Source organism: Hippoglossus hippoglossus, chromosome 2 (assembly GCF_009819705.1).
Source record: "Hippoglossus hippoglossus isolate fHipHip1 chromosome 2, fHipHip1.pri, whole genome shotgun sequence".
In the NCBI taxonomy this organism is placed as follows: domain Eukaryota; kingdom Metazoa; phylum Chordata; class Actinopteri; order Pleuronectiformes; family Pleuronectidae; genus Hippoglossus; species Hippoglossus hippoglossus.
The window spans coordinates 6610484-6625783 of NC_047152.1; the positions used below are offsets into that span (position 1 = coordinate 6610484).

The window sequence follows — 15300 nt, forward strand, 5'->3', positions numbered from 1 at the left end:
ACTCACTTTCTTTCCATCGCTGTCTGACTCTGATCCTCCTCTGCCTTCCCTGTTGCAGCATGTGTTTGATACCGTGTCATCATCAGACTGGAACAAAGGCAAATCAAACAGCACCAAGCCATTTTGCTGAAATGTAAATCTGCCTCATTTGGGTATCAAAGACTTCCCCCGCTCTGCACATTTTGTTTATCGATAAATACTTTGATGGGGCTGCAGCGAAGACTGAGGTGTACAGTGCGTCCAAATGGGGAAGGTAAGATAAAAGCTTTCAACCGCTGCCGAACTCTGAAAGACATTTGTTCTGTGTTTTTCAGAAGATGCTCACGTTTCTTACCTTTCCCCCACAGATCACATTTTTCGAGGACAAGAAGTTCCAGGGTCGCTGCTACAACTGCAGCAGCGACTGTGTCGACCTGCACACGTACTTCAACCACTGCAACTCCATCCGAGTGGAGAGCGGCGTGTGGGTGATCTACGAGAGACCCAACTACAAGGGTTTCCAGTACATCCTCAGCCCCGGGGAGTACGGCGACAACCAGCAATGGTTGGCGTTCAGCGACAACGTCAAGTCCTGCCGCGCCATAAAGAATGTAAGAGTCCTTGCTCGGGGTTTCTTGAGGGATCTGTACCAACTAGAGTCACTGTCGAGTCGGAGAAGTAACAGAAAGTATGTTTGAGTAGTGCACAGAAGACAGGAATGCACAATGGCACAGGACGGAGCTTTGTGAACGCTGTGAAGCCAACGGACCAACCAAGCAGACAATAGCGAGCGGGTTTGGCAGCAAGTTGCAGCTTTTGGTCGCAAGTTAGTTGCCAAGAAATTGTTAAAGGGGAATGTGCACGCTCAGAACGAGGCCAAAACCCGAATGTGAACCTGGTGTTGAATTTATAAGTTGAAGAGCTTTAGTTGTGCTTCTTAGGTGTTGGTGGGGACCAAACCAAAGCTAAAAGGAGTGTGAATATTGGGCTTACATTCACTTGGTGGCCAGTATGACTCCTCCACACTTCTTTTTGCTCTGTTTTGGTCTCCACCAACACCTCTCAGACCAAAACAGAGCAAATCGAGGGTCAATATTGGAGTTACACCTGAGAATCTGGCTTTTAGGTGTTGGTCGAGACCAAAACAGAGCAAAAAGGACTTTGATTCAGCAGGTGGCCATTAAGATTTCTCCCAATGGATCTTATTTTGTAACAATGGCTCACTGACATGCAACATTTACAAGGCCACACTGTATTTAAGGTATTTGACTTAGAGAGTATTTGACTTTAACAATAAGATTCCCAGGAACCCAATTTTTCTTCTGTGTGCTATTTTTTTGTGCTTTTTCTTCCACCAATAGTCATGTTCCACTTTCTTGAACAAAGAATTTAAATCAAAACGTCTTTCAGATTTACGGCACTTCATGGAAGCTGAGGCTGTACGAGAGGCCGGACTTCGGAGGGCAGATGGTGGAGTGCGCTGAAGACTGCCCGTCGGTGTACGACACCTACAAGCTGCGCGAGGCGTACTCCTGCATGGTCACCGAAGGCGCCTGGGTCTTCTACGACCTCCCCAACTACAAGGGACACCAGTACCTCCTGGAGCGAGGGGAGTACCCGCAGCACGGAGACTGGGGGGCGTCCTCACCTGGTGTCGGCTCCTTCCGCAGGATCACAGAGTTTTAACCCCAGACCCTCTCAATCAATAAATGAGTAAAAGCAAACTCTGACTGTGTTCCTCTGGTTTTTCTGTGAATATTTCTATATGCATCGTTGGGAGTTAAAGCCATGTTTTGTGATCACAAGGTAATTATCTCTTAATGTAACATAATAATAGGTCAAAATAAGCCAAACTTGTCACAATACGATAAGTGATAACTCTCTCTATGGATAACTACCTTAAAAAATAAGTATGACCTGAGGTTTTTATTCAAAAGAACCTTATTTACAGCTTATTTGTTCAACTTCATCTTGAGAGATGCATATTACAACGTACACCCAGCACTATGAAGCATTGAGGCACAATCAACTCCAAAATGTGGCTGCATTCATGACCATGATGATTTATTAGGAGAGCAATGAGGGAACATGTGGCACAAATGCATGAACTGATCAGAGTTTGGTGGTTAAAGGTCAAAGACCCTGTGACCTCATGACAATTCAAATGTTTATTCACTTAATAATACGTAATATCTTTTATCAAATTCCTTAGTAACTCTTGGATACTTTAGTCGACTTGTAAGAAATAGCAGGAACCCAACTTGTCCACTATGAAGTGGTCACGTATTATAAAACCATGATTCACTTTCTCCTGTAAAGTGTCTGGTGGCTTCCAGCTGAGCCACTGACTCATCGTGTTCCGTATCAAACCAAACGTCCGGCGGTGCCGTTGTTTTCGTCGGCTCGCTCCGCTGCGTCCGGTGGCTTTGGGACGCTTCGCACTTTGCGTTTGCTTTGTTTAGGGAAACTGGATCGACTGCATCAGGACAATGTGATGAGCCTGGATAAATATTTGAATGGCTGATTGAATAATCCAATTCACACAGAGGAAGCCATGTGCTCACTTTTATTGTCTTGTGCTGTATGAAGGGAATATTGGAGGCGGCTGCTTTAATGTTTTACATAACACCAACCCTGTTGATATTGATATGGAAAACGTGTGTATTCAATATAGCACAAAAAAGCTCTTGCAATATTTTTCGAGATAAAGATAAATGTGTGCAAACTACTGATGAATGTGCCTCTAAAAATTAGGCTTGGTTCGTATTTCCTCTCCCAGCAGATCTGACAAGGCCAGAAACTGCCAGGTCTGATTGGACAGAGATTCCAGTGATCTGCATGCGCGCTTCAGTCGCTGAGCATTGTGGGTAATCTACTGCAACGGTTGCTCTCAAGTGACCTTAGTATGCATAACAGAGATATTAGAATGATGTATTTGACTAACTGATTGATATATTATAAACCATTAAAGAACAAATAGAAGTGTAACACAAACAGGAGGGGAAGTAGTATAGATACGTATATGAGTAAAAAAGAGACTAGATACTGCAATATAATTATCTAAACTGTAATACAAGAATGTGATATCATATAAATTAACATAATTATATATAGCATTAACTACAAATACACAATCAAAACACAAGGTGATAATTTGCACTAATTGAGTGATATGGAGATTAAGTAAGTTTACTGCAAAATAACGATGAAATAAATCTTTTTTCTAGAGTTACACAGACTTCATTCAAAATTTCTGCATCATCACGTATAAAGGCCGTGAACTAAAACAATTGCAGCGTCAGCTAATGTGCCAAAGTTAATGTGGAGCCCATTTGAATGACAATCGTTCTCCTGGCGATGCATTTCATCGGCCGTGATATAAAAGTGGACCTGGGCCGATGCATCAGTGTGAATGGGTGGATTTAATTTGATTTGGGTGAAGAGAAACATAAGGTGATTATGGAGCGCACGGGGAAGGTGAGTGCTGCAGCTCTAGAATGTCATGATACTGTAATGATGTTTGTAAAATGTGCATCACCAGTCAAAGTAGGACGGTTTCTTCGTGTTGATCCTGTTCAAAACATTCAGGATCAGTACTTTTCTACATGTCGGTAGAATCAACCATTTCTAAACTTTGTTTTTTCCTTTGTTACCCTCATCTCCTGAGAAAAACCTTAAAGCTGCAATGATTGTTGTTTTTTTGGCCACTTGGGGGCAGTAGAAAACACTGAAACCACAACATCTGGCATATTGTCACATCTGGAGGTAGCGTGAAGGTCGGTGGTTCGATCCCTGCCTCCTTCTGTCTCCATGTCCTAACTGCGAGATATAGAAGTGTTCATAAATGGTTGAATGAGCTTTGAGATGTCCTTAATTCAAGTATTCAACATTCATTTTCAATCCAGCCTCATGTGAAACCAGCTGTAATCTCATGTTAAACCTTTTTGGTTGTATTTCTCTTGCAACATTTGGCCAAAACTTAAAGAAATTGTGCATTCGGCATAAATAAATTCATCATCATTCATCATTTACACATCTTGCCAGTAGCAAGGCGTTAGAAGCCTCATTTTCCTTTGATTTAAAGGACAAAGATAATTATTCTTGTCGATTACGTTAAATTTGTAACGCTGACTCCCTCTTGCAGATCTTCTTCTATGAGGACAAGAACTTTCAGGGTCGCTACTACGAATGCAGCAGCGACTGTGCCGAGCTCAGCTCCCACTTAAGCCGCTGTAACTCCATCCGGGTGGAGGGTGGGGCCTGGGTCATCTATGAGAGACCCCAGTTCATGGGCTACCAGTACGTCCTCATGAGGGGCGAATACCCCAGCTACCAGAGCTGGAACGGTTTCAATGACACCATCCACTCCTGTCGCCTTATACGATTTGTAAGTTCTGGAATATCGCTTGATTTGTAAGCCTGATTTAAGTTTAACTTAGCCACCAGGCAGTTAGCTTAGCTTAGCATAAAGCCTGGAAACAAAGGGAAACAGTTGGTCGCTGATTTTTCTCGTTTTATGCTCCAGCCTTCCAGCAGGCACAGGATCCGCATCTATGAACGCCCGGACTTCAGCGGCCAGATGATAGAGTTCAGCGAAGACCTGCCCAACCTGATGGACCGCTGGCGCTACCGGGACGTCCACTCGGCGCAAGTCCAGGACGGCGTCTGGGTCTTCTACGAGCATCCGAACTACAGGGGGCGCCAGTACCTGCTGGAGAAGGGCGAGTACAGGCGACATGCAGAGTGGGGGGCCCTCCATCCATCTCTGGGCTCCATTAGACGTGTTGTGGACTTTTAGACGCCGCACCTTACTCCGTACTCATCCTCTTCCACTCGTCCTCACCTGCAAATAAAAGCACACACTGCAGCAGAATGGGTGTGAGTTTGTTTCGTGATATTACAAAACAAATCGTTATGAAGTAAGGAGGAATAAAACTTCCTAGATATTTGAATCTTGTGACAGTGGCACCTAATGGGTTCATCCTCTGGGGAGCATTTTTATTGATATTTTATTGACTTGTAAAAAAATGTGCATCCATCTTCTCGGGATATGCATATTTGCTGGGAAAGTGGCCAGTTTATTTTGCACCATGTAACTGGTAAACAATTGCTGTTGTGCGTCGGGTGCTCACATCTGGTTTGTGACGGTAAAGCCTGGAAAAAAAGGTGGCAAAGAAAAAAAGCCAACTGATGATTCAGGAGAATTCCCCAACGAGGACCCACGGTCTGTGAGCTGCCTTTGTTCTCAGGTGGCGGCCTGTGGCGGAAAAATACTGTCTGAGCCATTCACAATATCCACTGTCCACACAACAGAAACAGTATAGATTGTGTGTTCTGTACAGTGTGGTTGACCTTTTTTAGTTATGATCTATTAACATTTATAACTGCAGACTTGATGGTTTATCAGAAAGTGACACAAATTTTATTTTATTAGTGACTTTACTTCACCCTTTGATTATGTATAACCAATTTATAAATCAGTAAATGATAAATATAAAGTAGTTCCAATTTGTAGTCACATTTATTCAGATACAAATAAATCTGGAGTGATCAGAAATACAAAACACCCACAAGAGGCTGCTGCACAATCCTGAAATTCACATATTTGTGTGAATGCATCGTAAAATGTGGAAGGATCATGAAACATTTGAGCAAAAATATGATAGAAACAAAATGTCTTTACTTTAAAATTCATGAGTGCAGCTTGGGAGTGTGGGAGCCACCTAGTGGTGTAAGAGCTTCATTACAAGGACCTGGACATAAAGAGTGAGGGATTCTCACCAGTATATCATGAGTTTGCATCAACAGCTAATGCGATAACCAAACAAGTCAAAGTTGTGTATTGACGTCAAAGAGAAAAAGAACTATAGTAGAAAAAGCCATCGTAAACACAGCCTGCAGACATGTTTGATAAGAAACCATAATAATCTAATATCCTGTCGCAGGATATGATAGATTATATTATGCATGTGCAATATGATAATCTGCCAAAACGGAATAATAAAAAATATCAGATGATATGATATGCACACAGTAGAAGGTGCACACAGCGGGCCGGGTAAACAGGAGGTGCTGCAAATCAGTAACAGAGCTGCTGAGCTCAGCAGATGTTTGAACTGCTGGAAGCTTTATCGCACACAGATCCGTTCTGGCTTCTGCTGGTGCTGATCCAGCAGTTTCCAAGTAGAGCACAAAGGGTGATAAAAAAAACAACAACCAAACAGCGTCCACCTGAACAGGTCATTCAGTGTGAAATCATAAAACAAGTGAGCAACAGGGTTTCCTGAACTCACTGAGGCCTTTAAATGAGAATATAAGTGAGATTTAACATATATTTAGTGCAGTCTCTTTAACTTTATGTAATGTATATGAATGCAAAACCTTTTAAATACTAAACTGGATATGCTTTACAATTCCCATTCCTCCTATGATGTAAATTGTATCCAGGCTGATGACTTTTAGTTTTATTTTGTCCATTTCTGGACCAAAGTTCAATCAATCAATCAGATTGTATTTGTATCGCCCACATTCACAGTCACAATTTGTCGTTGGCCTTAACCCACAGTTCTGATGCCTGCTGTGTTTTCAGGCTTTAGGAGTTACAACCCCCAGCTTTTCAGTGCCGGCCTATAAAAGCACTGGCACGCCGGGTGTACACCAGAGTCAGGGGACACGTGCTCGGTGATCTCTCTGCAGCGACTGGTAACCGAGTGGAAAGTGTTATTAAAAGTGGAGAAAGTGCCGGGCCACCCACTGAGATCAGTGGACTGGGAGGTGGTCATGTGTGATACTGGATTATATCTGTCAAACGTGTGTGTGTCCCTGCAGAGTGTTTGTCCCTGCAGAGTGTGTGTCCCTGCAGAGTGTTTGTCCCTGCAGAGTGTGTGTCCCTGCAGAGTGTGTGTCCCTGTAGAGTCGGTACAGTGTGTCTACACTATCATGTGTTTTAAACATGAATTCAGATTCTTATATATATTTACCAAATTCAGGAGAGTACAAATGTGTCTACTTCTACTTCCAGAGACTGATGGATATTTCAAATACTATTAACCTTTATTATCGTCATAGGTGCCAAAATACATAGATGTGTAAATAAATACACAAAGTAAAACAATACTGTAGAAACGCTGAATAATAATAATAGGAATAGCTGGAAAATATATATTGTTTGTTATTGTTTTGTATAATATTTAAGTAAATTAATGTTTGTTAATGTGTGTATTAATGATATATTCTCGTAATGGTCAGTTATTGACACTATAGAGTTAATTATTATGGTATTATGACAAATAGCAGTATACTCTTTAACAAATACTGTAATCTAATGAAATTATTTAATTGAAGATTATTGTAATATTGTTTTATTGTTGCATAATAATTTTGTTTGTAATTATATCACTACGATGTCATATGGTAATGGTAATGCAGCTCTGGCCCTTTAAGAGAGCTGTGGATCCATGGAGCCATTCATAAAACACTCAAGCCACGCACGTCAGAGGACTCTCGAAGCCGATTGGCTCATCCTCTGACTGACTCGGCGCTCTGGCCAATGACAGCGCAGTACAGGGCTCGGTTCAGTTCCAGCATCAGAGCTCTTCCATTGAGAAAAATCCACAGGAGATCGGCGTGTTTTGATATATTTTTGCTCGCGGAGCTGCGGGGGATGTAGGAAGGAAAATCTGCGTCCACTTCATTTTCACGCTGCCACGAAACTTCACCGAACGAGTGAGTCCTGCTTTGTTGATGTGTCACCGCGGCGAGAAGCCGTGCGTGTGTGTGCGTGTGTTGCGTTCTTTGTGGGGTTTCCAGGGACCATGTCGTCCCTGCTGGCTCAGGTTGAAGAGGCGAACGCCATTTTCTCAGGATCAAAGGAAACTTTGCGTCCATTTCCCCCGCGTGTCATCTTTTACACATCTGTAAATGTGTGTGAGTGTGTGCGTGTGTGCGTGTTGCTGCTGTCGTGAGATTTTCTCTGTGGCGAAGGCAAATTTCTCAATGGTCACCCCCCCCCCCCCCCCCCCCCCCCTTCCTCCCCCTCTCCTCCCTCCCCTCCCTGCGAGGATCAAGTTTCACTTCATTGAGAAAAACAAGGAGCTGCTCCCAACGTGAACGTGCTGCACTGCTTTTACGCTCCGTGCGTCACGCCAAGCTCCATTCACAAATCTCTCACTTTTACTCCACTTGACTTTCTCGTGTTTCCTCCAACAGGAATCACATGGGTTCATCTTGTGCTCCTGCCTTCATAGCAAGTGAACATCAAAGGCAACTTTTCAAATCCAATGTTTTTAATTAGATATGAGCTCAAGGCAAGTAAATGTATACAGCACGTTTACACAAGAGAAGATAAGTTGTGTTGAAAGTCCTTTGCAGAACATACAAAAGGAATTATGGAAACTTGTTTAAGTAACACGAGACAATACAAAAAAATGACATTTAGTAAGTTTTTCCAAGTCCGAGTCTTTTAATCCTCGACGTGTTCTTAAAGTGGTAATAAGCTGAATTTATAATTGTGTTAATGTGGCTGTTTAAAGTTAAAGTCCAAGATCATGACTACACTTTTTCTGGGCTGGTTTTTGTAGTTTCTCCCCGTCTCCAAAAACAAAGACTTCAAACAAAAGCAGAGAGGTTTCAGTGAAACTGTAAAGGAAAGAACACCCATCTTTTAATTATAACTTCCATATGCTCTAATTATGAGATAACTGTCTTATAATTACAAGGTAAAGATGTAAGACTTCCATCTCGTGACGGAGTTTACTTTGTGGACTTTTACCCTCATGTTGCACTGAATTGGACTGGATTAGCTATTACTAAATTCAAATGTGTTTAATGAGATTTTAATAGATGAGAGTAGAAAAGCACTGACATGTAAGTTAGATTTGATACTGGAAGCAAATAAATGGGTTAAAACAACTTAAAACATCACAAATTGCTGGTGTGGTTCAAACCCAGTGAAAGAAGATCCTGCAGAACCTCCCGATTAAAGGAAGTCCAGGTGTTCAGGAGACGGCTCAGACAAAACAACGTTTCCAGACTCGAGCACTAATCGTTTCCAACCTGCACGATTCAAAGGGACAGTTTTGGGAAACATTGCCATTATATCTTTAAACGTCTGTTTGTCTACCAGCATCTCAAGACGTCACGTTTTATTGTGAGCGTACGACTGCCATCTGTTTAGCTCACGTCAGACTGAATTTACAGGCGGTTGCATAATGCCTTCATTGACGACAACGCGTTTACAGCCACTGTAAACCCAGTGGGAGGTTATGGGGGTTAGAAAAACACAACTGGGACAGTGGGCGTGTGAGGGGGAATTAGTCCACCACCATTGATGGTTTCCCTAATAAATCCTCTCATCCCTTCTTCATTCCAGAGTGAAGACTCCTGCAACATGGACGGCTTTTATGACCAGCAGGTCCCCTTTGTGGGCCCCGAGAGTGTGAGTTGTGACACATGACATTAACTCTCACGCATTTCTCCTCTTTTGCAAACTGTGGATGTTTTGCATTGGTGTATTTGACGGTTTGTGTGCACTGAGCAGTTTTGTCGTTAAACCTCCAGAAGGAAGCAGAGACGTGTCTCAGCGACAGGAAAAGGAAGTTTGTGGACACGGAGCTGGCTCAGGACACAGAGGGTAGGCTCATCACGCCTCGTATAGAAAAGTCTGTTTACTGTGTTAGAGTTGGAAAAAAAGTGGTGGATGATTAACTCAAGTCCGATTTATTTCTAGAGGACAAAATCCAAATCTGTAAAAGAGAAAAAAAGACAAGATGAAGTAAAAAGAAATGAGAAATTAATAAAATAGCTGCTTTTAAACGTGCACTAAATTTTATTCCGGAGCTTGTCCTGTCTGCCTCCAAGTAAAATGTCCAAAATGTATCTGAGAATACATCAACAGATCGGTTGACGTTTCTAACATGCATCAGACGCAAAACTGGAAGAATGCTAATATCTCAGGATGAAAAAGAGGAGCCAGCGTTTCGAGATAAAGGCAGATGGTTACGATTTACTCAGGCTCCACCCCTTACCTGAATGTTCCGGACATTTTCCCATTGTTGTGATCCCGGCTGACCCGGACAATCTCCTGCTGTGTTCTTCATATGTGAAAGACAAACTCTGGAAAATGTGCAGACGGTAGTAGAGAAGGCTCAGGAAAGAAAAGGCTGAAAGGAGTTGATGTGAGGATGAGGGGAGAGTATGGAGTCAGCTGATCAGTGATCTCATGAGAGGCGAGGCCTTTAAGAGCTTGGTGAACAAATAGTAACATTTTGAAACAACAGTTCCTTAAATTCAATCAACCAAATTACTCCAGGATCTGCTCCCGGTTAGAAGTCTAGCAGCTGCACTTTGGCTCACTTGTTATCGGGGGAATCTTGATTTGGACGCCCGCATGAACAGAGAGCTGCAGGAATCAAGCCCAGAGGTGATAAAAGCATGGACGTTTTTTATTTGTGGATACAAGGCTTTTGTCCTTCGCTGATAAAAGTTGCTCTGAATGCTGATCAATAAATATTAATAATAGTTTGTCAAAGTTAATATTACGTCGAAGCTCAAAGAGATAACGGCAGCATGTATCTCAGTATTTCATCTATGAAAGTGTTGCTTATATTTCTTATATTTACTTGTATTCGTTTCCTAACTGTCTTCTAGAGCTTTTTCAAGATCTGAGCCAGCTCCAAGAAATCTGGATTGCAGAAGGTGAGACCTGCGAGCGTCATGAAATGAGAACTGGGGATGAATGTATTTGACCAAAGGCTTTGATTGTGGATTGTTGTCCTACATTCTGGACAATAATAGGAAATAACATGAAGTATGATGCGTCTGCAGGAAAAGACGACTTTTAATTTCCTGTCTCTCCTCCTCCTCTTCCCCCCCGACAGCTCAGGTTCCTGATGACGAGCAGTTTGTGCCAGATTTCCAGTCCAATAACCGTGAGTGGCTGCTTCTCCTCCTCCTCTAATATTCATGGCAATGCGCTCAGAGCGGCGGGGAGAACAACACACATCCTTTATGTATGTCTCTTGTAGACTCGAGCAGTCGCTGACACACACATCGCTCTATTAAAATAGATACAAATAAGTAAAATAATATAACAAAAAAGATATGTGTAAAGTATGACCTTAGATTTGGTCGTTTTATATTTTTAATTAAAACAATTATCCTAATTATAATATAATTTATTTTATTATTGCACTATCATGGCTGTTATGTATTTAGGGCCAGTTCCATTAATACATTATAAAATAAGCAATAAAACCAAAGGGGTGTTTATTACAGATTCGTTAATATGTAAGACGCACTTTGCTATCGCTTCGATAAAGGAGACATGTTGTTCTCCCGTCAAACGCGTACAGCGTGGATTTATTGCTGCTTTATTGTCGCCTCGGCAAATCGTCTCACAGCTCAGGTGATAAAGGCGACACTGTGCTGTGCGATGGGAACATCGGCCGGGTGGTGTCGTCACTGCAGCAACAAGGAAGTTATTAAACACCCAAAAAATCACGTCGCTGAAATAAAACAGTTATATTTCGAATAAACTGATTATTATTCATGTGTGTGTTTGCAGTGATGTTTCATGCGCCGGCCCTGAGCAAAGTGAAACGAGAGCCCAGTCCGTCCAAAGACCCGTCCCCCTGCAGGACGCCTCAAGCTGACATGTGCCTTTATAGTTACAGGTACTGAATTACTGATGCATCATATGATAACAGGGACATTACAGGGTCAGGGGTCACATTTTGATCGCTCACCCACTTCCTGTCGTCTCTTCTCACCTCAGTGCCTGTGACAACAAGCCAGCTCTGACTCCAGCCTCCACACCTGCACTACAGCGGGGGCCCCCCCATCCAACGGGACCCCCGCCCTTACAGAGGCAGCTGCAGCCATCGACCCCGCAGCTGACCGGTACCTGCCTGCCAAGCCACGTGTCTGCCATGAGCCCCTCCCACCACCACGGCCTCCCACCGCAGACCAGCCAAAACCAGCAGTTTGCTCTGCCCCGCCCCCCCACCAGCTGTCCCAGTGCAGCAGCTTTCAGCAGCGAACAAAGGTGATTATTACTGTGTTATTAATGGAGAGAGAAATTCCCTTGAAACCCTCTAACCTCTGCTTCCGTTCTCCCATGACTCAGGTTCCAGCGGCAGCTCTCAGAGCCCTGCTTGCCCTTCCTCCCACCGGACAAAACCACACAGAGGCCGTACCCCACCTCGAGCCGGGACGGACGCCCGCTGTACCAGCGCCACCTCTCGGAGCCCCTGGTGGCCCAAGGCCCCAGAGCTTTCAAACAGGAGCTGGTGGACCCACGGTACACGGAGCAAGGGCCACCCAATCCAGGCCGAGTCCAGCCGCAGGCCACCTTCAACCACGTCACGATCAAACAGGAGCCGAGAGACTTTGGCTTCGATGCAGGTTTGTGTGTGTGTGTGTTGTCTGCCACATCTTACAAATGCAACATTCATCGTGTGGGTTAATGTTTAATGCAGCTGGAGACGCTGTTCCACATCTGTTTTTGTCATCTGCACATGTCTGCAAGGGTCACAAGAGTGTGTGTGCAGATGAGCGGATGCAATGTAAAATTTATGACCACTGACTTCACGTGGAAACGCAAAACACGACCACATCTGTCTGTGTCTGCTGAAGTGTATCATGGCCTTCGTTCATGTGATTTCTCAGTGTTGCATGCTGCTAAATCACATAAGAGAAAACAAGTAATTTAAAGTATATATTTATTTATCGATCAGGGTTCAGAGATCTTGCGTGTTGATTTGTGTCTTTCCAGAGGTTCAGACCTGCCAGTCGTCATCATATGGAAAGTCTTCTGTCTTGTACCAGAACAACAACATAGGTGAGTTGCGTGTGCCGAGTTTCTCACTTCAGCAAATTTACATTTTTCTAATTCTATATTTACTTGCCCTGCAGGATTTGGTAACGACAGAGAGCCACACTTGTACTATGACGACACTTGTGTTGTGCCAGAAAGACTGGAGGGTAAGATTGAAAAAAAAGATGGTGGCTATTAGTTATTCTCTGTAATCGATCCGGGAATAATAAGAGTTGATCAATGTGTCCTCTCAGGTAAAGCGAAGCAGGAGGGTTTGCCGTACCAGCGCCGCGGCTCCCTGCAGCTCTGGCAGTTCCTGCTCACGCTGCTCGACAACCCGGCCCACGGACACCTGATCGTGTGGACAGGACGCAACATGGAGTTCAAACTGATCGACCCCGAAGAGGTCAGACACCGACTAAAGCTCATGTGGGAATTTGTCAAAGGAAAATAAAGATTTTAATGGATTGTTTAGTATTTTATCTGGTCTTCTGTCGGACTACTGGTATATACATAGTTATATGTACAGTATTTAATGAAAAGACAAACGTCTGATGGGTTTTCCTCCTGTGTGGTGTCCAGGTGGCTCGGCTCTGGGGGATTCAGAAGAATCGACCGGCCATGAACTACGACAAGCTGAGCCGCTCGCTGAGGTACTACTACGAGAAGGGCATCATGCAGAAGGTAAGAGGCAGCGAACACGATTCACACATTTATCATGAGGGATCAGTTGGATTTTACCTTTCTGTTTTTATTTATCTATATTTGGAACTGTATAATCTGATACACGTGTCTTAACTCTGACAGTTATAAGTCGAACTATGTCAATCGTTACTGATTTCTCTCCCCTCTGATTGGCTCTTCCTGAAGGTGGCCGGGGAAAGGTACGTCTACAAGTTTGTGTGCAACTCCGAGGCGCTGTTCTCCATGGCTTTCCCAGACAACCAGAGGCCGAGCCTGAAGGCCGACCCGGACGCCATCCCGCCCCCCAGCGAGGAGGAGGGACTCCCCCTGCCTAGCTTCGAAGAGGAGGGCCCCTACCTGGCTGACGGAGGGGAGCAGGGCGCCCGGGGGCTGGCTTTCCCTGAAGGCTACCTGTACTAACCTCTGGCAGATGGAGGGACCACGAGATAATATTAACAGGAGGACTCTGAAATTACTGAGCAGTGTTTGAGATTCTCAAAAATGTCCACGTACGATATGTTTGTCACAGAAAAGACCAACTTATCAGATCTTTTTTTTTTATTATCCATCATAAATGTCTCTTATGCCACAAGTTCATTTGCTAAAAGAGAGAATCTCTAAGACTGTTAATCTGAATTCACTCATTTGGTTTGATTTGTTATGATGGGTTTCGGGGGCCACTGCCAGCAAAACAATTAGGAGTTTTCAAGAATTAAGTTGTAATATTTTAATAAAAAATTGCAGTTAATTAATAATAATATATATAACAAATTTACAAGAAAGGGTATTTAAAAAAATGTTTCTTTTCTATGATGCAACAGTTATCACCTTCACGTTGATCTTATTTTTCTCTCAAAATATTTCAAATTTTATTCTTAAAATAAAGCGTGAACTCTGGGATCTGGTATTTCAACCAAAAAGTATCTAGAAGCCATGGCACTCCTTCACTGAAAGGGACCAACGTTTCAGTCCTCCTCTAACATGTGTATTAAAGATGTCTTTTGTGTGTCCTTGTTTTCGAAGCTAATATTTTTGGCATTATACGGACTTGTACGTCTTTTGCTATAACTGTTTTAAGACAAAGGTACTGCTACTATTTTTTGACCCTGTAATTCTCTGATGCTAAAAAAACGTCGAGCATGGACTTTCTTACTGACGGCTCAGCAGTTATTGCACCGAGATAGTTAACTGCATTTTGTATAATTCGTTTGCTTCAGTGTGTAGAAAAGGTGTATAATTACATATGAATATATTTTTGCTAAAGGCTGCGCGTGCTTGACGTCGTGCTATGAGCTGCAGAGTTTCGCCTGCTAACGTGTCGCATTGATTTCAGCCTCTCCGAGAGGTCGTGACCTTTGACCTCTGTGCACAGAGACTGGATGTGGCTGTGTGATGAAAGACGCTGACACCGGTGTGATGTCCACCCTCAGTTACTGTATGTGTGCCTTATGTTATGATCCTTACTGATACAATAAACTATTTTACTCTTTTCTTTTGCCTCACTGTGAATCTGTTAGTTGTTTTTATGCATTTAATTTTCAAATGCATTATTCATTGTAAATCATTTATTTGAATGATTGTAAATATTTCAAATTATTCATTATAAATTATTTATTTGAGTTATTTACAATTTTTTTAATAATTTAATGAAATAATTTTATAATGTATATGCTGTAGTATAGCATTATTGACATTGCAGTATATAAAATACAAATTATAAAATACATATAAACACATACGTATATTTATGTTCTTATTCTTATTATATTCTTATTGTTATGATTATTATGTAGTAGGTCTACTCGTGGCAGGAACACCCTATT

General features: G+C 42.8%; 3 protein-coding genes across 4 annotated transcripts; all 3 read left to right on the top strand.

Annotated features, from left to right (window-relative positions):
- The first annotated feature begins 244 nt into the window (after window positions 1-244).
- Window positions 245-1665, top strand: LOC117776362 (gamma-crystallin M2-like). The gene is made up of 3 exons (XM_034610230.1): window positions 245-253; window positions 348-590; window positions 1390-1665. Exons 1-3 carry the CDS (start codon window positions 245-247, stop codon window positions 1663-1665), a joined length of 528 nt encoding a protein of 175 aa, XP_034466121.1.
- Window positions 1666-3438: 1773 nt separating this feature from the next.
- LOC117776329 (gamma-crystallin M2-like) lies at window positions 3439-4777 on the top strand. The gene is made up of 3 exons (XM_034610166.1): window positions 3439-3456; window positions 4124-4366; window positions 4505-4777. The coding sequence occupies exons 1-3, from the start codon at window positions 3439-3441 to the stop codon at window positions 4775-4777; spliced, it is 534 nt and encodes a 177-aa protein (XP_034466057.1).
- Window positions 4778-7551: 2774 nt separating this feature from the next.
- On the top strand, window positions 7552-14968 carry LOC117777662 (ETS translocation variant 5-like). Of its 2 annotated transcripts, none has more exons than XM_034612488.1 (13): window positions 7552-7704; window positions 9350-9415; window positions 9538-9610; window positions 10627-10674; window positions 10857-10907; window positions 11543-11651; window positions 11753-12022; window positions 12104-12381; window positions 12752-12817; window positions 12892-12960; window positions 13048-13199; window positions 13376-13477; window positions 13664-14968. In XM_034612488.1, exons 2-13 carry the CDS (start codon window positions 9368-9370, stop codon window positions 13895-13897), a joined length of 1500 nt encoding a protein of 499 aa, XP_034468379.1. In that variant the 5' UTR covers window positions 7552-7704; window positions 9350-9367; the 3' UTR covers window positions 13898-14968. The 2 variants fall into 2 exon arrangements, with proteins under 2 accessions (XP_034468379.1, XP_034468387.1); XM_034612496.1 differs by having other exon boundaries at window positions 9541-9610.
- Window positions 14969-15300: the final 332 nt, after the last annotated feature.

Bases quoted from the DNA above. Each gene is read 5' to 3' on its own strand.
- LOC117776362 (XM_034610230.1), top strand. The intron at 591-1,389 runs GTAAGAGTCCTT...AACGTCTTTCAG, and splicing joins CCTGCCGCGCCATAAAGAAT to ATTTACGGCACTTCATGGAA.
- LOC117777662 (XM_034612488.1), top strand. From the start codon at position 9,368: ATGGACGGCTTTTATGACCAGCAGGTCCCCTTTGTGGGCCCCGAGAGT. The intron at 12,818-12,891 runs GTGAGTTGCGTG...CTTGCCCTGCAG, and splicing joins GTACCAGAACAACAACATAG to GATTTGGTAACGACAGAGAG. The intron at 13,478-13,663 runs GTAAGAGGCAGC...CTCTTCCTGAAG, and splicing joins AGAAGGGCATCATGCAGAAG to GTGGCCGGGGAAAGGTACGT.
- LOC117776329 (XM_034610166.1), top strand. The intron at 4,367-4,504 runs GTAAGTTCTGGA...TTTATGCTCCAG, and splicing joins CCTGTCGCCTTATACGATTT to CCTTCCAGCAGGCACAGGAT.